This window comes from Hypanus sabinus, chromosome 24, assembly GCF_030144855.1.
Source record: "Hypanus sabinus isolate sHypSab1 chromosome 24, sHypSab1.hap1, whole genome shotgun sequence".
NCBI lineage: Eukaryota > Metazoa > Chordata > Chondrichthyes > Myliobatiformes > Dasyatidae > Hypanus > Hypanus sabinus.
Genome location: NC_082729.1, coordinates 25,921,624 through 25,947,768, shown reverse-complemented (window position 1 = coordinate 25,947,768; position 26,145 = coordinate 25,921,624). Strand labels below are relative to the sequence as shown.

General features: G+C 43.6%; 1 protein-coding gene across 1 annotated transcript; it reads right to left on the bottom strand.

Annotated features, from left to right (window-relative positions):
* Window positions 1-471: 471 nt before the first annotated feature.
* Window positions 472-1,408, bottom strand: LOC132380716 (formyl peptide receptor-related sequence 3-like). The gene is made up of 2 exons (XM_059949705.1): window positions 1,113-1,408; window positions 472-805 (listed from the first exon to the last, which is right to left on the bottom strand). Exons 1-2 carry the CDS (start codon window positions 1,406-1,408, stop codon window positions 472-474), a joined length of 630 nt encoding a protein of 209 aa, XP_059805688.1.
* Between the last annotated feature and the right edge of the window lie 24,737 nt (window positions 1,409-26,145).

Below are 26,145 nucleotides of genomic sequence, written 5' to 3'. Positions count from 1 at the left end.
GGGGTGACGTGATGAGGTTTAGAAGATCATGAAAGTCATCGACGTTCAGTATGATTCCCAGGGTTGAAATGACTGACACCAGAGGACGTGAATTTAAAGTGAGAGGGCGTCATTGCAAAGCAGATGTGAGAGGCACGTTACTGCACAGACGGTGGTGTGTGTCTGGTATACGCTACCTGGAATTGTGGTATGTGTAGATAGGTTAGAGACCTTTAAAATATGAGTAGCATAAATCAGCATAAAGGAAGGATATCTTCATTGAGTAGGCGGAGGGTATTTGTTTAATTGGACATTTACTGACTGATTGATTTGATACGGTACATTGTAGGCTGAGTGGTCTATGTTCTGTGTTCTGAGAGATTAAAATAAGACTGTCGGAAAGCCTCCACTGCCGATCTTAACTGCAACCGACTTTCCACTGTGTCTGTAGTCAGGGTATATCGGTCGGATGTCTGGCCACGAGGAACTCACTCAGACATTCGTACTTGAGGTGAATTTTGGGGTCTGGGTCCGGGTCACAAATTCCATCCTCTGCTCGGCCAAAGCCAGCTCAAGCGAGGCGAGGATGGAGCGCCTGAAGACCTGCTGGAATTCGTGGCCAGCGAAGACATAGAGAAGGGGGTTGAGAGCGCTGTTGAAGGAGGCCAGGGCTATAGTAAATAATGTCAATTCCAGGGGAATCGGTGTGAAGATTGAAACGAGGTTGCGGACAGTGTTCGGGATCCAACAGATCATAAAGGTGACGACAACGGTGAAGATGAGGCGGACAGGCTTCTTAGATTTGGCGAACATTTTCCGTTGCAGCCTACAGCCAACCAGGGAGTAGCTGGTGATCATAATTAGAGGGGGGAGGCCGAAGATGAAAACGACCCAAAATGGCACCAAGACCGTCAATTCCTTCGTCCAATCCGGAAGCAGGAGGGCGGGCTAAGGTCCAGACTCCGAAGCAGGCCGCACGTATCCAAGTGAGGTTCAGATGTTGCTGGAACCACGTAGGCCGAGTAATAGCCAGGCAGCGGCAGATGCTGATCAGACATAACAGATATATGCTGGCGGATGCGTTGAGGAACGTCAACGTTTCAATAAACTTCGTGGAAAAGTAGGCGTTGTACCCAGAGTAGATCAGGGAGAAGTTGGCCATTCTGAACGGAACGGTGAGGCAATAGATCAGGTCAGCCAGAGCCAGGTTCAGGAAACACACCGTGTGGACCTTACTCTTCATTTTGAAGCCCGTCACCCAGATGACTAAGCCATTGCCCGGGACGCCCAGTAGGAAGGTAAGGGTGAAGATGACCATTGACACGACGGATAGTGCTCCCCACTCCATTCTGCTTCCATCGGCCGTGGAATTGTGAGTGGAGAGATTCCCAGCGAGCGTCGAACTGGTCACTGCTTCGGAGAACGACATTCTCGGATCTGGTAAACGAGATATTGTGGAAGTGAGAGGGGTGCAGAATGGAGAGGTGGCGAATTCAGGAGGAGGGGCGAGAGCGAAGAGGATACGAGAGGATGGGGAGCAGAGATGGGGTGTAACACGGAACAGAAACCTGACACACCACAAAGGCAGTGAGACCGGCGGAAGTCTGCTGCAGCGCAGAGACCACAGCCGTCTCGCATTCCAAGCCACTGGACCCTGACCGGCATGTCCCCGATCTGTCAACGACCATGTGATGTATGGCCGTACATTAGATTCCCCAAGTTCGAGAAAGTCACGCGCGGCCGATGTCCATTAAGGAAATGCATGCGAACGCTGCCGTATTGTGGATCTTGCATCGGCCTCTACAGCCCGCCGAGGACCCACGAATGGCAATTCCTTGGAAGAGCATTCTACTGTTCTGGAGCGATCAAGCTACTACCAGTACTAGTTCTTGCTCCCGTGACCGTGCGGATTTCCTTTCGGTACTTCGCTTTCCTCACACATTACAAAAACGCTCTGGCTCTTAGGTTAATTGACCTTAGTGAACTTTCCTGTAGTTAGGCTCGGTTTAACCAGGTAAGTTGCTGGGCACTGCGACTCTTTGGGCCGGAAGGGTCTATGACTACACGGTACTTTAGTAATTTGATGTATTGTACTGTCGCCAAAGACAAAATTATTTCATGATATACTGTTTGTGAGTGACGGTACACCTGATGCTCATATGGGTCTCTGTTGTGGACTGAGACTGGTAAAGGGGCATGGAGAAAGGAATCATGCTTGGAGAAAAGGGGAAGTGAATAGGAGGAAGCGGAAAGCACCAAAGGGCGATTCTGTAATAACAACAAACTATTTTAAAACAAATGACCTTCCCTGTTGTCTCATGTCAGCGCGTGTTTACATCCGCGCAAGCAACCGCTCCCAACACCGAACCTGGCCCTCCTTCTCTGGTACCAGTCCCAGATCCCTTCCGTGGCTCATCACCCTCGCCATTCCCAGCATCTTTTGCTTCCGCCCGCCGCTCTCCGGGCTACGTTGACAACTATAGTACTCTGGAAAGGTCGAAGTCACCCTCACTACAGAAATGTGCCTTGGACGTTTGCAGAGTCCTGCACGAACACAGAAGAATCCAGCACAGGAATAGTCCACAATATTGAACCAAATCAATTAAGTAATTAATCACATGGCCTACGTAACTAATGGCGTCAGCTAACACAATGCCCATTTCCCTCACATTCACGTTCCCATCCAAGCAGCTCTTACCAGTCTCAATATATCAGCCTCCACCATCACTCTTTCAGCGCATTCCAGGCACCCACCACTCTATGAAAAAAAAACTTACCTGCACGTCTCCTTTCATCTTACCCCCTGTCACCTAGAAGGCACGCCTTCTGGTACTGGCCAATTCAACAGTTCAAAAATAACGATACTGACTGTCTACTCCATCTTTGCCTCTCATTATCATATAAAGGATTTCTACCACTACCACCATTACTACCATCACTAGCACCACAAATATTACTACTATTACAATTTCTAAAAGAACACTACAGATACATGTCCTTGGCCTAGGAGGCCATGCCTCCCATTTCCCCATTAACACCAATCCATCTTGCAACCCTTTGGAACCTTGACCACGTATGTCTCATCTGTTCACGTACCTGCGTAAATACCTCTTAAACGTACTCATTGCATATGATGGTTGTCACCTTCACTGGCAGCCACGTTAAAAGTGTCAGTTCATGATGGATGGCATGGTAGCGCAGTGATTAACATGACTCTGCTGCAGTGCCAACAAGCCTGGTTCACCTCTCGCCGCTGTCTGTAGGAAGTTTAGAATTTGTCCCCGCTATTGCGTGGTTTTATTCTGGGTACTCTAGTTTCCTCACACATTAGATTATAATTCCGTCAGATATAGGAGCAGAATTAGTCTATTTGGCTCATTGAATTTGCTTCGCCATATTGCTTTTCAGCCCCAGTCTCTTCCCTTCCACTGTTTCCGAGCATGCCCTGACCAATCAAGAACCTATCACCTACATCTTAAAAAGTACATATATGAATGTCACAGATTCACCAATCTCTGGCTACAGAAATTAATCCGAATCTACTTTCTAAAAGGTCTGCCCTCCCTTCTGAGGCTTCTAGCCTCCCACAACATAGGAAACACCTACTCCACATGGACTGAATTGAGCCTTTTCAGCAGTCCACAGGTTTCAATGCAGTTGCCTCTCATTCTTCTGAATTTCAGTGAGTAGAAGCTAAGGACCATAACACTTTCCTTATGTGATAAGACTTTCAAACCCAGAAGGCCTGCGACTCTAGAGTGTCAATTGATCACACGGGTGTAATTGGGCGGGGCGTTCTAGAAGAGCCGGAGGGGTGTGTTACCGTGGTGTATCTCGAAATCGAATTGGCAGTTAGAACAAACTGTTAAAAAACTATCGTTTATATTCGACTGAAATCTCCTTTCCTCAAGATAAATATATGCCTTCCTGTTAATGTTGCTCCTCACAAGGTAACGCGATTCTGTACACACTATGTCTGTATCTGTTACCTTAATTTATTTTGTCAGGTCTCCGCCAGCGTCCTTCGAACACATGGAAAACAAGCAAAGCCTCTGTAATCTCTGAAGTTCTCCTCGTTGAACTGCATATTGACAATTCCACTGTCCTGCCTTCACTGGATAACTGAGTTATCTCAGAAAAAAAAACACCCGAAAGTAGGAAGTCCATGTTTATTCCGGAACACAGCCACGCTGATGATCCGTGATCAGACGCCCACTCTTCCAAATTAATATAAAACCCATGGAAATTCATCTCACCTTTCCCTGGAATCTCCTGCTCCGTCAACGGTCCTTAGTAGTATAGAATACTTGCACTCAGACGATAAATTCGACAGTGGGATTTCTTGCGTGCTCCAGGTACATCAGGGCGATGTTCCTTGTGGGTAATTTGGATACTGATTTAGCAATGGTGGGGGTCTTAATTCGGAATGAACCGAAGAGATGAGTTAGTCCACCTCGGTAGAAATTCCAAGAGGCTCAATATGAGGAAGTTGTGCTGATAGCATCAGGAGATAATACTCTGCTCAGAGAGCTGTGAAGAAACAACCATTTCCTTTTATTTGTGAGAAGTAATGTAATTAAGGAGGCTGCGTTGTTAACTTCTGAAGTTAACCCTATCTGGTCCATGTGACGTACCTACGTTCAGAACTTTGAAGTTCAACAAAGCTTTCTCCCGAAGAATAGTGAATCCACTCACTTCATGCTGATGTCTTCCACAGTGAACGCTGATGCAAAATATTTGTTTAGCTGTTCCGCCGTTTCCGTATCCCCCATTGGTATCTCTCCAGTACCTTTTTAGAGCGATCCGATATTACCTCTCTCGCTTCTCTTTGACACTTTATGGCTCTGAAGAAACATTTAACATCCTCTTTAATGTTATTGGCTAGCTTACCTTCCTATTCCATTTAGAGGTTCTTAACTACTTTTTAGTTGTTCCAATTAGTTTTCAAAAGCTTGTTAATCCCGTAAAATCTACCAATTCTTGTTGTAATATATAGTACATTATTGGGTTTATGTTGGCTCTAACTTCTTTTCCTGGTCAATTCGCCTTTAGAATACTTTTCCTGTTTGTGATCTCTATATGCTGTGCCTTCAATTGCTTCCAGAAATTTCAGCCATTGCTGCTCTGGCGTCATCTCTTCCAGTGTTCTGTTCCAATCAGTTCTCGCCCACTTCCCTCTCAATACTCTAAATCCCTTTCTCTGCTGTAATATTGATACATCTGCGTTCAGCATCTTCTTCTCCGACAAAATCATTTTATATTATGATTACTTCCACTTTGGGGTCTTTTCCCTTAAGCCTCCCAGTCAATTCCACAATTACTTCTTCCAGGGCCTCTTGCACTTGCAGGTCCATAGTTCTATCCGCAATGAATTCAATTCACTTGATTTTTTTTCAACAGAGTAACGCCTCTCCTCTGTTTTCCTTCCTGACCTTTCGACACCTAGGACCTCTTCTTGGACTTTAAGCTCCCAGCTACAATCTTCACTCTTCCACGATTCAGTAATGTCCACACCAGCATACATGCCAGTCTGTAACTGTGCTACAATTCAAGTTCACCTACCTGATTCCCAACGCTGTGTGAATTAAAATATAATACCTTCAACCCTCTATTCAACTTTCTCGATTTTGTCCGCCTTTCACTTTGCGACTCATCGTGTTGACAGAAATGTTTGCTGTCATTAGCCTCTCCTTGGCAGGATGCATGAGAGCCTTCTTTAGCGCAGCACCTGTTCAGGAGCAGCTATGACCCGTCGGCCATCCCAGGCTGCTGAACTAGAGAAGGTAACTTCTCTCACCCAACACTGAAAAGATCTCACAACCTACAGACTCACTTTCAAAAACTCGATATTGAAGTTGTCAATAATTATTTTTTATCTTTTTAAAGCTTTTTATTAGTTTTCAAACAAGCATAAGAAGAAAAAAAACATCGAGTACAGAGATCGTGAGAGTACATAATTAATAGGCTAGAATACAAATACTATCAGTTAATAATTCAAATATATTAACCTCCCAAACTTATAGTATGTTAGAAAAATGGGAAAAAAATAGAAACCCCCAAAGAAATAACAAAAAAAAAACTAACCTCACCGACATGGACTGTTGTATCATATCAAATATATACATTAATGTCAATAACTCTGCACCTCTATCCAAATAATTAAAGATGGTAAGAATAAGGTTTGGGAAAGGTCCGTTTAACTCATATGAAAATGTTGAATTATTGGTCTCTAGGTTTCTTCAAATTTGACCGAAGCGTAAACAAATGACATTTTTTAGTTTTTTTCTTTCTAAACGCAAGCAAGAAATAGTTTGGGAAAACCATTGAAATGTAGTTGGGGGATAACTTTCTTCCCAGTTCAACAGAATAGATCTTCCAGCCATCAATGTGACAAATGCAATCATTCGCCGAGCAGAGGGGGTAAACAACTGTTATCCACTATTGCTGAGCCGAAAATTGCAGTAATAGGATGAGGTGGCAATAATGCCAAAAGTATCTTTCCGGTAATTTTGAAAACAAGGGCAAGACCAAAACATGTGAGTCAACGAGGCAACTTCAAAATGACATCTGTCACAGTTTGGATTAACATGAGAAAAATATCGAGCAAGTTTGTCCTTGGACATACGAGCCTAATGTACAACCTTGAATTGTATTAAGGCTTGTTTGACACAAATAGAAGAGGAGTTAAATAACTGTAGAACTTTCTCCCACTGCTCTGTAGGTAAAGGGCAATGAAGTTCTCTTTCCCATTCCTTCTTCATTTTTTCTGACATCACTGGTTGTATTTTCATGATCATATTATAACTGACGGCTACTAAACCCTTGACAGCGATTCAAACCTAGAATTTTTCGTATTATCAATTGGGCATAAATTCGGAACGGACTGTAGCATATTATTCAAAAAATTCTAATTTTTTGGATCTACAACTTACTCACAGAGAGAACCCAGGCTGTAAAAATAGGGGACAAGCTCTCTTCTACAATCGCTGTGAGCACGGGTGCCCCATAAGACTGTGTACTCAGCCCTCTGCTGTACTCACTGCACACCCAGGATTATGTAGCCAAGTTTCCATCAAACTCAATATATAGGTTTTCTTGTGAGACCACAATTGTAGGCCGTATCTTGGGTAATGATGATTCTGAATACAGAGGGGAAATTAAGAACCTGGTGGCATGGTGAGAAGGCTATAACCTATTCCTCAACATCAGCAAGGCGAAGGAATTGGTTGTTGAAATCAGAAGGTGTCGCGCACCGCAAGACCCCATCTATATCGATGGCGCACAGGTGGAACAGGTCAAAAGCTTTAAGTTCCTCGCGGTGTATATCACAAATGACAGGACCTTGTCTCACCAGGCAGAGTCCACTGCCAAGAAGGCCCATCAGCACCTTTACTTCCTGAGAAAGCTGAAGAGATTTGGCCTGTCCCCTAAATACTCACTATCTTTATAGGTGCACCGTCGAATGTATTCTTCCAGGGTGATTCACAACCTATTATGGAGATTGTCCAGTACAAGACCGGAAGAAGCTGCAGAAGATCGTGAACATAGACCAGTACATCACACAAACCAATCTGTCATCCTTGTATTCACTTCACACTGCACGCTGTCAGAGCAGCTTTCCAGGATTGTCAAGGACACTCCCCACACAGCCAACAAAATTTTTATCCCTCTTCCCTGCCGGGGAAGGTTCAGGAGCACGGTCAGATTTCGGAACAGCTTGTTTCCAACTGTGATAAACTGCTGAACAGATCCTGACCCGGATCTGGGCCCTACCTTCCAAATATCCGGACCTGACTTGCACTACCTAACTTTCCCTTTTCTATTTTGTAATTATGACATATAATTTAATTTTGTATTATACTTCATTCGATTTGTCATTCAGGGAGCGCGAATCGCAGAATCAAATATCGTTGTGATGATTGTACGGTCTACTATCAATTGTTTGGTGACAATAAAGTGAAGTAAAGTAAATTACTAAAAATGTTAGGTGAGTCGCAATGACTAAGGGTTCCAAAGCAATATTATACAATAGAGGCATTAAAGGGCAGCATTGCTTCGTGCCACGAAACAGCTGAAAGAAGTGAGATATTTCATTATCTGTAAGAACCGAAGCCAAAGGGTTATTATATATTAATTTAAACCATGATATGCATGTCGGGCTGAAGTTCAAATGCTGCAGAGTATGAAATCAATATGGCCATTCAACCTTGCCAAACTTTTTTTAGCATTTAAGGAAAAGATACATTCTGGGATTCTAGATGAAGGAGTGTAAGCTATATTAATTAATTTTCTAACGTTAAGACATGAATAACGATTTTTAATAAATCCGAGCTGGACCTCAGAAATAATTTGAGGTAAAAAAAAGTTCCAATCTAGTGGCTAAAATTTTGGGAAAATTCTTGGAACCCATATTCATCAACGATATTGCCCGATTTGATGCACATTCAGTAGGGTCTTAAATCTTTTAAGACGTAAAGACATGGAGGCGTCATAAAACGATTGCGTTGGTTTACCTGCAATTAACGCATCCTTAAAAATGTAGACAGTTTAGAGGAAAAAGATTTAAAGTATTCCGCAGTTTAACCGTCCGGGCTATGGGCTCTACATGAATTCATTGAAAAAAATAGCCTCTTTTATTTCGGATTCCGTAATAGGTGCATCTCATGATGCACAATCCTCAGCTGTTAATTTCGGGATATTCAGTTTCCTTAAAAATTCATCCATTGTGAAAGAATCATCAGAATATTCTGATTGATATACAGTTATAAATCTTGAAATCCTTTATTTATCTCTTTATGATCAATCGTCAAATTGCAATCTCGCTAACGAATCTTAATTATCTGCCGTTTAACCGAAGCAGTCTTCAATTGATTAGCCAATAATTTACTAGATTTGTCCCCATATTTATAAAACGGAGTCCTAGATTTTCAGTCGAAGAGCATAATAGCAAGCTCTGCTCCATTTGAAATTCAACTCTCATTTTATAGAGTTCTTCCTATGGGGTCACAGCGTAAGTCGTATCAATTTCTTTAATTTTATCAACCAACGTATGTATCTCAGTGTTAATTCGTTTTCTGCCTCCTGCAGAGTATGAAATAATTTGTCCATGGATAAAAGCTTTAAAAGTGTCCCTAATATTCCACTAGAAGTTTCTTCTGTAAAGTTTTTTTTTTAAAAAGAATAAAACAAATCAATTTGTTGTTTAATAAAGTTGAGAAAGTCTGAGTCCTGATGTGGAGTTGAACCGCCATGATTTAACACTTGAGGAAGAATCCGTTGTCTTAATAGATAGCTTCAAAGGTGCATGATCAGAGATAGTAATAGAGTCGTAGTTATAATCAATAATGACCGCAAGTAAACGATGACCAATAAAAGAAAAGTCAATTCCTGAGTAATTATGGTAAACATGTGAAAAAGTTAAACATTTTTATCCTTGGGGTGTAGAAATCGCCAAATTTCAGAGATTCCAGAATCAACCATATAGGAGTTGAGAGAGGCCGATTTATTCGGAGGAACCAAAATGGACATCGATCTGTCCATCGAGGGATTTAGACAGCAGTTAATATCACCACCCATTATCAACATATGCTCATTTAAATTAGGGAAGGATGTAAATAAATATTTTAAAAATTCGGGACAGTCAATATTCGAAGCATAAACATTAACTAAAACAATTTTTTGGATGAAAAGTAAACCAGTAAGGTGAAAAAATCTACCTTGTGGGTCTGAAATTGTTTCATAAGGTTTAAAAGAGGTTGAGGAATCTATAAAAATAAAAACGCCTCATACTTTAGCTTGAGAATTCGAAAAATAATGTTTGTCCTTCCAAAACCTAAATAACGTTGACTATCCTCCTTCCTCACATGAGTCTCTTGAGCAAAGATAATATTAGCTTTCATTCTGTGGAATACTTTAAATACTTTTTCCGTTTAAAAGGATGGTCTAAACCATTTCTTTTCCACGAAACAAAATTAATAATCTTATACATATTGCTAATATTTATCGTAGTAAACGCACAAGGTTAAACAGAAAATAAACTCATGAATTTGGAAGAGGGGAGCAGGTTCAAAAAGGAACCGAAGTTGCGAAACTACAGCCATTTTAGGAGTATTGTCTTAGCCCATGAAGGAAAAGCAAAGCGAAGAGCAAAAGCAAAATAGGACCCCCTTCCTCACCCACGAAAACACAAGAAAAGACCAGAGAGAGGCGAGCAGGCAAATTAACACTAATTTTACCCCCATCACATAGAAAACCAAAATGATAAAAAAGACACAAACCACCCATATGTAAAAAAGGTTAAAGGGTTAGTATAACAGGAATAAGACTAAAAAATTAATATTATTAAAAACAGGAAGTATTAAGAAATAAAAAAGAAAAAAAAACTAAACCGTTTAAAACCTAAAACAGGATAGCGTTACACTAATATTTCGAAAGTGGACTAGCAATCTTGTTCAGACACACCCTACCGGATGTGAAGTGTTCAAGAGCTGAGGCCTTATGGGATGAAGAAACGACATCTTGGAAAGAGAAATACAAAAAAAGACAGAATACTTCTTCATATAAGATATAAGGCAAAAGCGTATTCAAACTTAAACAACATTTAATTAGTAGGTTACAAAATCAAAAGATTAAAAGTCAATATTTATTTTTTATTTCTTTGTTGTTATTTTGTTTTCTTTTTTTTGTATTTGCACAATTTGTTGTCTTTTACACATTGGTCAGTATTGGTAAACAGTTTTCCAATGGTTGTATGCTGGTTCTTTGTATTTGCTGTGAATGGTCTGAAAGAAAAAAAGAATCTCAGGGTTGTACTTTGATAATAAATTTACTTTAAAATTTGAACTTGGTCGGTTTTACTCAGAACTGGTTTTCCCACAGATAACGGACTGTCCGTGTGTAGGGGTTCCCTTCTCGGGGAAGCTGCTCAAACACTGATGTTCAGAGTCCTATTGCTTGTGGCAGCTTAAACAGATATGGCCAAAATTGAGTTTGCCTCATGGATAAAATTGAGATGACATTTACAAAATAAATAAAGAATTTGTATCACTGCATTGTTGCGAATATTGTCAACTTTGTCACGGGATTCACCAGCATGTAAATGAATTGAAAATAGTTATGGGGTTCATCCAGTTCAGTGTCTTGTTTTCCGCTGTGGGTGTGTGTGTGTCTGCTGGGTCAAATATCCGACATGTGCACTCTTCAAAAGGACCTGAAACTCGTCGTGGGGTTTGTATGGTTGTATACCTCAATGGCCCAAAGACCTATGTTAGCTTGTGTTAGGCCTCAACGCTTTGTGTCTTGATAGGGTCAAGACCATATAGTTTTGAAGTTCGAAGAAGCTCAATTACTGGAAGTTGAGATGTTGGCATCAGGAAATAACTTTACTCAGAGAGATGTGAAGAAACAACCGTTTCCTTTTATTTTTGAGAAGTAAAGTAGATAAGGAGGCCACGTAGTTAATTTCTGAAATTAACCCCATCCGGTCCATGGGACCTATCTACGTTCAGACCCTTGACTTTCCCCTATTTTTTCCCTAGGAATAGTGCATCCACGCACTTCATGTTAGTGTCTTGTACAATGGACACTAATGCAAAATACTTGTTCGGAGCTCCGTCGTTTCCATATCCCCCATTAGGATCTCTCCAGCACCTTTTCACAGCGGTCCAATTCTGTCTCTCCCGCTTCGACTTAGCACTTTACATCTCTCAAGAAACATTTAGTATCCTCTTTTATATTATTGGCTATCTTTCCTTCCTATTCCATTTGGAGGATTTCAATGACTTTTTAGATTTTCCAAATAGTTTCTAAAAGCTTGCTAATCCCGTAAAATCTAGCAATTCTTGTTGCACTATATAGGTCATGTTTGGGTTTATGTTGGCTCTAACTTCTCTTCTTGGCCAATTTGCCTTTAGAATAGTTCTTCCTGTTTGCGATCTGTATATGCTGTGCCTTCAGAATTGGTTCCAGAAATTCCAGCCATTGCTGCTCTGCCATCTTCCCTTCCAGTGTTCTTTTCCAATCAATACTCGCCAACTCCTCTCTCATGACTCCAAGTCCCTTTTCTCTACTGTAATACTGATACAACTGCGTTTAGCGTCTTCTTCTCCGAGTAAATTCTTTTATATTATGATTACTTCCGGGTTGGAGTCTTTTACGTTATGCTTTCCAGTCCATTCGACAATTACTTCAACCAGTGCTTCTTGCACTTGCAGTTCCATAGCTTTATCCTCAATGATTTCATTTCATTTGTTTTTACTTCCTGTCTGCTTTCCTGCCTGACCTTTCAACATGTTGTCTATTCTTGGCCATTAAGCTCCCAGCTACAATCTTAATTCAGCCACGTTTCAGTAATGTCCGCACCTTCATGCATGCCAATCTGTAACTGTGCTGCAATGCAGGTTAACCTACCTGATTCTCTATGCTGTGTGAATTAAGATATAATACCTTCAGTCCTCTATTCAATTGTTTCGATTTTTCCCGGCTTTTACTTTGCGAATCATCTTGTGGACTGAAATATTTCCTGCCATTAGCCTTTCCTTGCAAGGAGCCTCAATATAACTAAGTTCCTCATATTTAGCACTATCTCTCTTGTTCCCACTGTCCTGCCAAAAACATTCCCGAACATCTTCAGCGAACCCTCCCAAAAAAGGTGTAATCCGCCCCTTCTTTACAGGACATTGTTCAATAGAGGAGATCCTTATGATCTCTGAATTTGAATCTCTGCCTGCTCCCTACATCAGACCATCAGCCACATACTTCCACATATTGATTCCTCCTATCCTCAACATCAATGATACATGCCAGAGCCAGCAAACCCGGTATCACCACCCTGGTTGGCATGATTCTCAGCTTTCTACTGAGCTCCCTAAAATCTGTTCAGGACTTACTCACGTTATCTCCTTACTTCAGGGGGCAGCATTCATCATCAAGGACCCTTGCCATCCAGGCCATGCTCTCCTCTCTGCAGACATCGGAGCCTTCGGTAGCGCACCACCAGGTTCAGGAACAGTTATGACCCGTCGACCATCCCAGGCTGACAAACAGAGAAGATAACTTCTCTCACCCCAACACTGAACAGATCTCACAACCTGCAGACTCTCTTTCAGATGCTAATCAGACATAACAGATACTTGCTGGCGGATGCGTCAAGGAGCATCAAGACTCCAGTTAACTTACAGGAAAAGTAGGCGTTGCACCCGGAGTGGGACAGAGAGATGTTGGCTTTGCAGAAGGGAAGGGTCGGGCAATAGATCAGGTCAGTCAGAGCCAGGTTCAGGAAACTCTCCGTGTGGACCTTACTCTTCATCTTGAAGCCAATCACCCAGATGAGTGCGCCGTTACTCGGGACCCCCAGTAGGAAAGTGAGGAGAAAGATCACCATTGAGGTGACGGAAGTTGCTCCTCACTCCATGTTTCCATCGGCCGTGTAATTCCCAGCGATCGACAACGTGGACAATTTTTTTCGGAAAAGAACATTGTCAGATCTGGTGGAGGAGATATTGTGGAAGCTAGAGGGAGATAGAATGCAGAGGTGGCGAATTCAGGGGGAGAGAAGAGAGCGAAGAGGGTACGAGAGGAAGGCGAATATAGATCGGGTATAACACCGAACAGAAACCTGACACTCCGCATTGGCAGCAAAGGCGGCGGAAGTCTACTGCAGCGCAGAGACCACAGTCGTCTCGAATCCGAAGCCACTGGGCTGTGACCGCACCCTCCCCCGGCATGTCTCTGATCTGTTAACGACCATGTGATGTATGCCCGTGCATTAGTTTTCCCACGTCAGACATGTCACGCGCGGCCGATCCCCGTTAAGGGAATCCACTCTAATACGGCTGTAATATCGGTCCTGGATCGGCCTCTTCAGCTCGCCGAGGAACTACGTATGACAATCCCTTAGACGAACATTCTACTGGACTCGAAAGATCAAGCACTAATTCTAGCTCCCGTGAACGTGGGGATTCCTGCGGTTACGGCGCTTCCCTCCCAATTTCCAAAAACGCTCTGGCTCTTGGGTTAATTGACTTGTGTAAACTTTCCCGTTGTTAGGCTCTGATTAACCAGGTGGTTTGATGGGCAGTGCGGCTCGTTCGGTACTTCAGCAGCTTAATAATTTGATATATTGCACTGTCGTCAAAAGATAAACTTATTTTAATGACATATAAGAGTGACGATACATCTGATTCTGATATGGGTCTTTGCTGTGCACTAAGACTGGTAAAGGGGCTGAAAGAAGGGAATTATATTTGGGAAAAGGAGATTGGAAATGGGCGGAAGTGGGAAGCACCAGAGGATCATTCTGCAATAATGAGTAAATTAATTGTTTGGAATCAAATGACCTTCCCTGGAGTCTCAGGTCCGCGCGTGTTTGCATCCGCGCCAGCAACCGCTCCCAGCCCCGAACCTCGCACTCCATCTCTGGTACCAGTCCCACATCCCTCCCTGCACCTTCGCCAATCCCAGCATACTTTGCGTCCGCCTGACGCTTTCCGGACTATGATGACAAATACAATACAGTGAGAAGGTCGAAGCCACCCTCATTACCGAAATGGGCTCAGGACGTTTGCCGAGTCCTGCAAGAACACAGAGGAATCCAGCACAGGAATGCTTAACAATATAGTACGAAACTAATTAAATTAGTTATCACATGGCTTACGTAATAATGGCGTCTGCTGACACAATGTCGACTTCCCTCACATTCATGTTCTCATCCAAGCGGCTCTTAACAGTCTCAATGTATCTGCCTCCACCACTACTCTTTCAGTGCATTCCAGCTACCCACCGCTCTCTGTGAAAAAGAAACTTACCCTTCACGTCTCCTTTGAACTTAAAGGCATGCCCTCTTGTACTGGCCATTTCAACACTGGGTAAGCAGATACTGTCTGCCTACTCCATTTCTGCTTCTCATCGCCTTATGAACGACTTTATACCTTCCACCATTACTACCATCACCAGCACATCAATATCACCACTGTTCCTATTGCTGTAAGATCTGTAGAGAAACAGGTCCATGACGCAGCCGTCCATGCCTACCATTTCCCCATTCAGACCAATCTGTCTGGCAACCCTTTGGGACCGTCACTGCGTATGTCTAAACTATTCACGTGCCTGCGTAAATACCTCTTAAACGTACTCATTGCATATGATGTTTGTCATCTCCACTGGCAGCCTCGTTCAATGTGTCAATTCATCATGTGCGGCATGGTAGCGCAGTGGTTAACAAAAGTCTGCAGCAGCGCCAACAAACCGGGTTCATCTCCCGACGCTGTCTGTAGGGAGTTGAGAATTTGTCCTCGCTATCCTGTGGGTTCCTTCAGGGTGCACCAGTATCCTCACAAATGCGATCATAAGTCCGTAAGAGGAAGGAGCAGCTGCTCCGCTATGTTCCTCTTCAGTCCCAAATACCTCCCTTCCCCTTGGCTGCAAGCATGCCCTGACCAATCAAGAATCTAGCGATCCGTCTTAAAGACACATAAATGAGTTTCACAGATTCACCACTCTCTGGCTACAGAATTTAATCAGAATCTCCTTTCTATAAGGACGACCCTACTTTCTGAGTCTGTGTCGTTTGCTCTGAGCCTCGCACAACAGAGGAAACAACTACTCCACTTCAACTGCATCGAGGCCTTTCAACAGTCCACAAGTATCAGCGACGTCTCCACTCATTCTTCTGAATTGCAGTGAGCAGAAGGCAGAACCATAAAACGTTCCTCATGTGATAAGCTTCTCAAACATTTTCAGGCCTGCGTCTCTAGTAGATTATTTGATCACATGGGTGTAATTGGGAGGGGCGTTCTCGACGAGCCGGAGGGACTTGTTACCGTGGTGTATCTCGAAATTGAATTCACAATAAGAACAAATGTTTTAAAAAACTATCCTTTATATTCGACCTAAATCTCCTTTCGTCAAGATAAATATATGACTTTCTGTTAATGTTGGTCCTAACATGGGAGAGCGCTTCTCTATAAACTATCTCTTTATCGGTTATCTTAATTTATTTTGTCAGGTCATCGATCATCGTCCTTCGACCCCATGGAAAGCAAGCACAGCCTCTGTAATCTCTGAAATTCTCCTCGTTGAACTGCAAATTGACAATCCCACTGTCCTGCCTTCACTGGATAACGCAGTTATCTCCTTAGGCCAGATTTCTTCCGGAATACAGCCACGCTGATGATACCTGATCAGACGCCAAAATTCCAATTTAGTACAAATCCCCTGGAAATTCATCTCATATTTCCCTGGAATCGCCTGCTCCTTCCACGGTCCATAGCAGTTTTGAATACTTGCAGCTTGACGATAAATTCCGATGGTGGAATCCCTTCGGTGCTCCAGGTACATCAGGTTGTTGTGCCTTGACAATAAACAATAGAAAATAGGCAATAGGTGCAGAAGTAGACCATCAGGCCCCTCGAGTCTGCACCGCCATTCTGAGATCATGGCTGATCATTCACTATCAATACCCAGTCCCTGCCTTGTCCCCATATCCCTTGATTCCCCTATCCATCAGATATCTAACTAGCTCCTTCTTGAAAGCATCCAGAGAATTGGCCTCCACCGTCTTCCGAGGCAGTGCATTCTACACCTCCACAACTCTCTGGGAGAAGAAGCTCTTCGTTTTAAATAACTGACCTTTTATTCTCAATCCATGCCCTCTGGTACTGGACTCTCCCAACATCTGGAACATATTTCCTGCCTCAATCCTATCAAATCCTTTAATTATCTTAAACGTTTCAATCAGATCCCCTCTCAATCTCCTCAATTCCAGCGTGTACAAGCCCAATCTCTCCAATCTCTCTGTGTAAGACAGCCCTGCCATCCCAGGAATCAACCTAGTGAATCTACGCTGCACTTCCTCAATTGCCAGAATGTCCTTCCTTAAACCTGGAGACCAAAACTGTACACAATATTCCAGGTGTGGTCTCACCAGGGCCCTGTACAAATGCAAAAGGACACCCTTGCTCTTGTACTCAATTCCCCTTGTAACAAAGGCCAACATTCCATTTGCCCTCTTCACTGCCTGTTGCACTTGATCATTCACCTTCATTGACTGATGAACTAGGTCTCTTTGCATTTCTCCCTTACCTAACTCTACACCGTTCAGACAATACTCTGCCCTCTTGTTCCTGCTTCCAAGGTGGATAACTTCACATTTATTCACATTGAATGACATCTGCCAAGTGTCTGCCCACCTACCCAGTCTATCCAAGTCTCCCTGTATTCTCCTAACGTCCTCTTCGCATGTCACACTGCCACCCAGTTTAGTATCGTCAGCAAACTTGCTGATATAGTTTTCAATGCCCTCATCTAAATCGTTGACATAAATCGTAAAGAGCTGTGGTCCCAATACAGAGCCCTGTGGTACCCCACTAGTCACCTCCAGCCAGTCCGAGAAACACCCATTCACTGCTACCCTTTGCTTTCTATCTGCCAACCAGTTTTCTATCCATGTTGAAACTCTGCCCCCAATGCCATGAGCTCTGATTTTACTCACCAATCTCCTATGTGGCACCTTATCGAATGCCTTCTGAAAATCTAGGTACACAACATCCACTGGCTTACCCTCGTCTAACATCCTTGTTACACCCTCAAAAAACTCCACTCCAACAGATTAGTCAAGCATGATTTGCCCTTGGTAAATCCATGTTGGCTCGGCCTAATCCTATTTCTGCCATCTAGATGTGCCACTATTTCGTCCTTAATAATGGACTCAAGCATCTTCCCCACGACTGACGTTAGGCTAACAGGGCGATAGTTCTCCGTTTTCTCCTTCCCTCCCTTCTTGAAAAGTGGGATAACATTAGCCACTCTCCAATCTTCAGGAACTGATCCTGAATCTAAGGAACATTAGAAAATGATTACCAATGCATCCGCAATTTCCTGAGCCACCTCTTTTAGAATCCCCGGTTGCAGACCATCTGGACCCGGGGATTTATTAGCCTTCAGTCCTACCAGTCTACTCATCACAGTTTCTTTTCTAATGTCAATCTGTCTCAATTCCTCTGATATCTTATGACCCTGGCCCATCCATACATCTGGGAGATTGCTTGTGTCCTCCCTGGTGATGACAGATCTAAAGTACGCATTAAATTCTGTTGCCATTTCCCTGTTTCCCATAACAATTTCTCCCAATTCATTCTTCAAGGGGCCAACATTGTTCTTCACTATCTTCTTTCTCTTCACATAGCTAAAAAAGCTTTTGCTATCCCCTTTTATATTCCTGGCTAGACTGAGCTCATACCTGATTTTTTCTCTCCGTATTGTTTTTTTTTTAGTTAAGATCTGCTGTTCCTTAAAACTTTCCCAATCATCTGTATTCCCACTTATCTTAGCCCTGTCATACTTCTCTTTATTTAATGCTATACAATCTCTGACTTCCTTTGTCAACCACTGTGGCCCCTTCCCCCTCTTTGAATGCTTCCTTCTCATTGGAATGAACTGCTTTTGCATCTTTTGTATTATCCCCAAGAATATCTGCCACTGCTGATCCACTGTCTTTCCTGCCAGGACATCCGCCCATTTAACTTTGGCCAGCTCTTCCCTCATGGCTCCGTAGTCTCCTTTATTTAATTGCAACACTGACACGTCTGATCTGCCCTTATCCCTCTCAAATTGTAGATAAAAATCTTATCATGTTATGATCACTACTTCCTAATGGCTCCTTTACTTCAAGATCACTTATCAATTCCTGTTCATTACACATCACCAAGTCCAAAATAGCCTCGTTCCTGGTTGGCTCAAGCACCAGCTGTTCCAAAAATACATCCCTTAGACACTCCACAAACTCCCTATCCTGGGGTCCAGCACCTACCTGATTCTCCCAGTTCACCTGCATGTTGAAATCTCCCATAATGACTGCATTACCTTTAGCACATGCCAATGTTAACTCCCTAATCAACTTGTACCCAATATCCACGCTACTGTTTGGGGGCCTGTACACAACAGCCATTAGGGTCTTTTTACCCTTACTGTTCCTCAGCTCAATCCACACAGACTCTACTTCCCCTGTTCCCAAGTCACCTCTTGCTAAGGACTCAATCTCATTCCTCACCAACAAGGCCACCCCACCCCCTCTTCCCATATTTCTGTCTCTACGATAGCACGGATACCCTGGTACACTCAATCCTCAGGCCTGATCCCCTTGCAGCCAAGTCTCCGTTATCCCAACAATATCGCAGTTCCCCATTTTCATCTGAGCTTCAAGCTCATCTGTCTTATTTCAGACACTACGCGCATTCAAGTATAGAATTCTTAGCCCACTCCTCCTCTCTTTGCTTAAAACAGTGTCTACTGTACCTAACCCAGCTCCTTGAACTTCCATCGGGCTAATTGCACCCTGAATTTTGATGACCTTCTCAAGATCACCCAAACCTTCTACACATTTAACCCCATGCTCCTTCTGACCAACCCTCTGGATCTGGATCCCTGCCCCCTGCACATCTAGTTTAAACCCCTTCCCCCGAGCAGCACTGGCAAACACCCCTCCCGTTCAGATGTAGACCGTCCCTTCGAAACAGATCCCAATATTCCCGGAACAAAGATCAATTATCCAAAAACCTGAACCCTTCCTCCCTGCACCATGCTCTCAACCTCGTATTGATGTGCATAATCATTCTATTCTTCGCCTCACTCGCACGTGGCACAGGTAGCAATACCGAGATTGTCACCCTGGAGGTCCTGCCTTTCAGCTTCACTCCTAACTCCCTGAACTCTCTAAGCAGGACCCCCTCACTCACCTTACCTACATCGTTGGTCCCTACATAGACCACGACATCTGTGTTCATGCCCTCGTTCTCAAGAATAGCCTGCAACCGATCTGAGATGTCCCGGACCCTGGCACCAGGGAGGCAACATACCATCCGAGACTCCCGATCTGCCCCACAAAATCTCCTATCTGCCCCTATAGAATCCCCTATAGACTATAGAATCCCCTAAAACTATCGCTCTCTTCTCTTCCGTCCTCCCCTTTCTAGTTGAGGGTTCAACCTCTGTGCCAGAGGCAGGACCACTACAACTCATTCCTGGCAGATCATCCCCATCAACGGAATCCAGTACGGTATACTTATTGTTAATGGCAATGGCCGCAGGGGTGCTCTGCTCTCTCTGCCTGCTCCCCCTGCCTCTCTGGACCGTCATCCATCTGCCTACTTCTTGGTTTTTTGGTGTGACTACCTCCTGATAACTCCTATCTATCTCTGCCTCTGCCTCCCGAATGATCCGTAGTTCATCCAGCTTCAGCTCCAACTCCCTAACTCGGGCTGATAGGAGCTGCAGCTGGACGCACCTCTTGCAGGTGTGGTCATCAGGGACAACTGTGTTGACCCTGACTTCCCACATACCGCATGCGGAGCACAAATGCCTTGTGAGGAATTTGAATGTTCATTTAGCAATGGGGGGCGGGTCTTACATCCGAATGAGCGGAAAAGATGAATTATTCCACCTCGGTAGAGTCTCTCTGGTCTGAAGTTCCAAGAAATTCAATAAGAGGAAGTTGAGCTGTTTGGCATCCGGAGATAAGACTACTCAGAGAGCTGTGAAGAATCAACCATTTAGTTTCATTTTTGAGAAGTAAAGTAGATAAGGAGGCCACGTGTTTAACTTCTCAAATTAACCCCATCTGGTCCATTTGACTGTTCTACGTTCAGACCTTTGAAGTTTTCCAAAACTTTCTCCCTAAAATAGTGAATTTACATACTTCATGCTTGTATCTTCCACATGAACACTGATGCAAAATACTTGTTCAGGTGCTCCACCGTATCCGTATCCTGCATTAGTATCTCTCCAGCACCTTTTTACGGTGGTGAAATATTACCTCTCTTTCTTCTCTTTAACACGTTACGTCTCTAGAGAAACATTTAGAATCCTCTATCATATTATTGGCTGGCTTTCCTTCCTATTCCATTTTAAAGTTTTTAATGACTTTATAGTTATTCCAGTCAGATTACAAAAGCTTGCTAATCCCCTAAAATCTAGCAATTCCTGCTGTAATAGATATTCCCTGTGTTGGTTTACGTTGGCTCTAATTTCTTTTCTTGGCCAATTTGCCTTTAGGATACTTCTTCCTGTGTGGGATCTATATATGCTGTGCCTTGAGAATTGCTTCCAGAAATTCCAGCCATTGCTGCTCTGCCATCATCCCTTCTAGTATCCTTTTCCAATCAATCCCGACAAACTCATCTGTGATGACTCTATTTCCCTTTTCTCTGCTGTTAAACTGATACATATGCATTTAGCATCTTCTTTTCAGAATACATTCTTTTATATTATGACCACTTCCCCTGTGGGATCTTTTACCTTAAGCTTTCCACTCAATTCCACTCACTTCAACCAGGGCTGCTTGCACTTGCAGTTCCATGGTTAAACCCGCAATGATTTCATTTTTTTTTTCCAACGTGTAACGCCTCCCGTCTGCTTTCCTGCCTGACCTTTCGACACGTTGTGTATCCTTGGACATTAAGCTCCCAGCTACAATCTTCATTCAGCCACGATACGGTAATGCCAGTACATCATACATGCCAGTCTGTAACTGTGTACAAGACAAGTACATCGACATGATTCCCTATGCTGTGTGAATTAAAATATATTACCTTCAGTCCTCTGTTCGAGGTGAGGCTCCAGGCAGAGGCGATGCAATGCGAAGCGAGGCAAGGTTCAACTCAGAGGCGATGCGAGGCGAGATGATGCTCCAGGTAGACTCAAGGCGAGGTGAGGCAAGGCAAGGCTCCCGGGAGAGGTGAGGCAAGACGAGGCTTCAGGCACAGATTGCAGAGGAAGGCCCCAAACGCAGGTGGAAAGGCAGGGCTCCAGACATAGATTGCAGGCAGTGCTTCAAGCGTAGGGAATGAAGGGAATAGTCCGGCCTCAGAGTAACGGCAAGGACGGCCTGACTTACCCTACAGTGGCAAAGACAGGTCACCGACGAGACGAACCCCACAGAGACAAAAACATGACACTGACAAGCCTCGCCTGCCAACAGCCTCGAACCAAGGGCCAGTTATATTCCCAGCCCCATGCCGAGAATAGATACCTAAGATAAAGCCAAAATAAGACAATGGAACGCCGGAAGTCCCGGAGTCTTGAGTCCACGGACCGGACCGTGAGCCGGAACGCGGACTTAACGGACCGGACCCTGACAGTAATAGCGTCAGGCTAACGGTTAATTTAAGGTGACCATTTCACAATCGCTGGAGATAGCCACAGGACGTTTTAGGCAGGACACAGACATTTTTTTTGTCCTTTTGCCCGTTACGCCACTGGGCTTTGGGACAGCACTGAAGGTCCCCCATCTCTGGCCGCGTTCACGTTTTCCTTCATCGTGTCATTAACTTCCTTTGTTTTACTGTCAGTCAGCAAGTCCCGGGTTCAGACTGCAAACAGATGTAGAAAGATCCTTCATTGCTCTTATCGTAACAGTTTTGTTTGACCAGTGCTAGGAAAATTAATTTGCTAAGGAATTCCAATTAAAGTTGGTCACCAATAAATTGAACACAGACATCAAAGTGACTGGAGATACCTTCACTCATGAATATGGGAATGATAGCTCGCTAACAGTGCGATCGCCCAGTCTTCCAAAACAACTGTCATGCCTTTTTTATATATGCACACAGAAAATCAATTATTTCAGCCCAAGCTTCAAAAATTCCATGCTAGTGACAGCCTGTCTTCTCTGCCCACAGAGAGAGGTTGTTATTTATCCGTGAAACAAAGATGGATTATTGCAAGGAAACTGAGATCCCAAGGCCGAATGGTGAATCTTTATTTACGATGTTATAGAAGATTCATAAAATCCTTAGATCTAGTAATTCCTGAAAGTACGAAGGTATGATTTTACATACATGTTAGTAACTGACAGGTGATATATTTGATAGCCCACAGGGACCTCTCACAATTTATTACCTTCATTGTCTTCATTTTGTTTACGAGGTTGTGTTACGCACTAAGGCGAGCAATAGATATATTGTTATTAAAGGGATGAGCAGGGTGGAAACTACTTAAATGTTTTAACCCTATAATCAGAATTTTCTTCCACAACCTGTCACGGTTGTCAGCATTGAGCTGAACCACCGAAGCTGGTGAACCGGTGCATCAGTCTCATTCTAGCCTTTACCCCTTGACCGGTCTTGCATGGGTGTCCTTATCAAGAGCTAATGTATAAAACCAAGACTGAAGTAAGCGTAGCTCTCTGGGTCTTTGAGGCATGAGAGCCTCCAAATCACGACACGGTTGTGGCACTCTTGCAGGCAGGACAATTCCACATCACAAGAAGTTCTACAGGTGATAGAAATCCAAAGTGATACGCATAAAATGATGGAGGAACTCAGCAGGTCATGTTGAATTTATGGACAGAAGTAACGAATTGAGGTTGCGGGACACTTAATCAAGGCTGGAGAGGAAAGGGCAGATGTCAGAACAGAAAGGTGGGGAAGGGAGAGGCGTACAAGATAGCAGGTTATTAGTGATACTCGGTGAAGGAATGGAGTGCAGTGACATAGACTAAGAAGCCACCCACCTGATGGTACGATCAAAGATTTCTCTAACTTCCCATAATGGCTCCCCTCTCTCGGTTCTGTCTATTCGTACTCCTCATTCCGGCTCGCAATCAGCCCTTCTATTCTCCTTACTGGCTCATCAGCTTTCCTCTTTCCATTTTCCCTCGGTCCACTCCGCTCTACTTTCAATTTCCTCCTCCTTCTTCAACTCCACCTATCACCTATCACCTTCCAGCTCTGAACTCATTTGACTCGCCCGCCCACCTAACCTCTCCGTCACCTGGACTCACCTTTCATGTGCCAGCTTGCTTTCCTTCCTTTCTACCTACATTTCATTTTGATTCTTCCCTTTTTCCATCCAGCTCAGATGTTGGCTCTCGGCCCTAAATGTAGATCCGTTATTCCTTTCCATAGATGCTGTCCTGAGTTTCCCCAGCAATTTATGCGTATTACATGGTCAGAGATACAGTTTAAGATGTAGAGGTGGAGAAAGGAAATAAAGTAAATTATCTGTCATGTGGTGGAAAGAGGAAAGTCGAAATAATCTCGAGAAACGCAAGGGTGAGAAAATAATAAAAGGAAGGCAATAAAAGCAAGCTCAACGCGCGCCGGAGTCCCAATAGACCCAACGCGCTGTCGATCAGTCGCTTGCGCATTTGGCAAATACTTGCAATCGATCTAATACGCTAATCCTCTCAAGGATGGACGCTCTATCTAGGAAAGAAAGACTGTTACTATCTACCTCATCCATGTCTCTTTTAGTTTTAAACTTTTCTCCAGGCTCAATCTCACCCTCAATGTATCAAAAGCTGGCGGAGGAGGGGCATCTAAAAAGCTGCATCGAACTAAATTGAATCACCAGGGGCATATAGCATATAGTGAAATCAGTCGAGGAATCGAAATCTAGGGGCAATGGCTTGTTCTTATTTGCACCCCCGAGTATAACAACGTTAAGTTACCCAGGCGGAGTAGGAGGTATTGCTTCTCCAACTTCAGAGTACCTCCTTGTGAGAAGAACATGAACCGACTTGTCAGAATTGGAGTGGAGAGTCGAACGCAAAGGTAATGGCATTTTTACAGGTAACATAGGTGGGAAGAATTACAGCAAAGGTGTATGTGAGAGTCGGTAGGCAGTGATTTCGAGAGGGGGACAGAGGAGTCAGAAATGGGCTGAGTAAACTTAGTGGCAGAGTGGAATTGGAGGTAAATCTGATGAAACTGACGAACTCAGCATGAGTTCGCTAATGCAGCGCAAAACATCTGGGCAGCAATATCAGGGATGTGCGGGAGCATGGCGAGCTCCTGGGATTGTCACCCACAATAGTCCCTAGAGTTTAAAGGGCATTGTGCAAAAATAAATCCACTGAACGGAAGATCAGCGGGAGACATCGTCTTGTTAACGACAGAGGCCAATGGAGAACGGTAAATCTTGTTCAAGCTGACAGGAAAGGAAAAGTAACTCGCTTAACCACTCGTTGGAACAGTGGTATGCATAAAGGGCACCTTCGAACGCACAGCACTTCAAACGTTGAAGAAGAACATGAACAGGAGTTACTTAATAAAATGGCCATTGAATACTCAGCTCTGTGTAAAAGTCCTGGGCAAATATATTTAGCTAGTGTGCCTGAGATCTTTGCGCAGTATCGCAGTAATTATCCGTATTTCAGTGTACTGCTGGCTCCAAAAATAATGACATTTGTGAGTGACGATAAACCTGTTTCTGATATAGGTCTCCCTCGTGGATTGAGAGTGAACTGGGGCAGGAAGCGGGGAATCATGGTTAGGAAAAGAGGAAAGAAAGGGACAGGGGGTGGGAAACACATGAGATAAATTTTGTAATGATTGCACTCAGATGATCTTGTCTGGTGTCTCGGGGTTGGGCGTCACTGAACCCATGCCTCCAGCGCCCAACATCCATTCTCTGCCATCTCTCTCAAACCTCTCCCGCCGAGCTCCACCCTCGCCAATGCAACATCATTTCCTGCTGCCAGATTTACAAATTCTTTCTCCGCTTCACATTGACAAATACACCACTGTGCTGAGGTATTAAGCATGCTAGTAACATATTTACGCCTTGGACTTTTGCAGAGGACTGTATGTAAAATTATTCTAGAAAGGAGTGGTCTGTAGTGCGTTGTTTAACTCAACTACTTTATGGGTCTATGCTTAGCTTGTGTAGAAGACTTGGCCCCAGGTTGGAATTTACCAACTCGAATGTTAGATCTGAGAGGACAAAAGTTTTAAAGGAGGTGTGTGATTTTTCTGAGGAATTTTACCGGGGTGTTGCCCGGTTCAGTGGGTGAACTATAAAGAAAGACTAGATTAACTTGTTTATTTAGTCCGAAGCGTCGGAGGCTGTGGGGAGATCTGATAGAAATTTATAAGAGTGTCACAGATGACGTAAGTAGCAAGAGTGTTTATTTTATCCCAGTACAAATGCCGAGTACTGCAGATCTGAGATTATATTTAAATGATATATGTGAAAATTAAAGGAAGCTCGCCTAAGGTTTTAATAAAAAAAAATCCACGTTCTTCTGAAGAAAGGCCTCGTGTCAGTTAATTACCGGCTGAATACGGTTTCTCAAATTTGAAGCATGCAAAATGTGACAAGATCATTTCCAATTGTAACTTGTGCGTGGACTCTGAGCCCCCAATGGTTGCTTTATTATCCAGAGACTGACAT

What these genes read in the sequence shown, in the direction of transcription:
- LOC132380716 (XM_059949705.1), bottom strand. Translation starts at nt 1,408, where the DNA reads ATGTCGTTCTCCGAAGCAGTGACCAGTTCGACGCTCGCTGGGAATCTC. An exon ending in TTCTCCCTGATCTACTCTGG is followed by an intron (nt 806 to 1,112) that starts GTACAACGCCTA and finishes GGTTGGCTGTAG; the next exon opens with GCTGCAACGGAAAATGTTCG.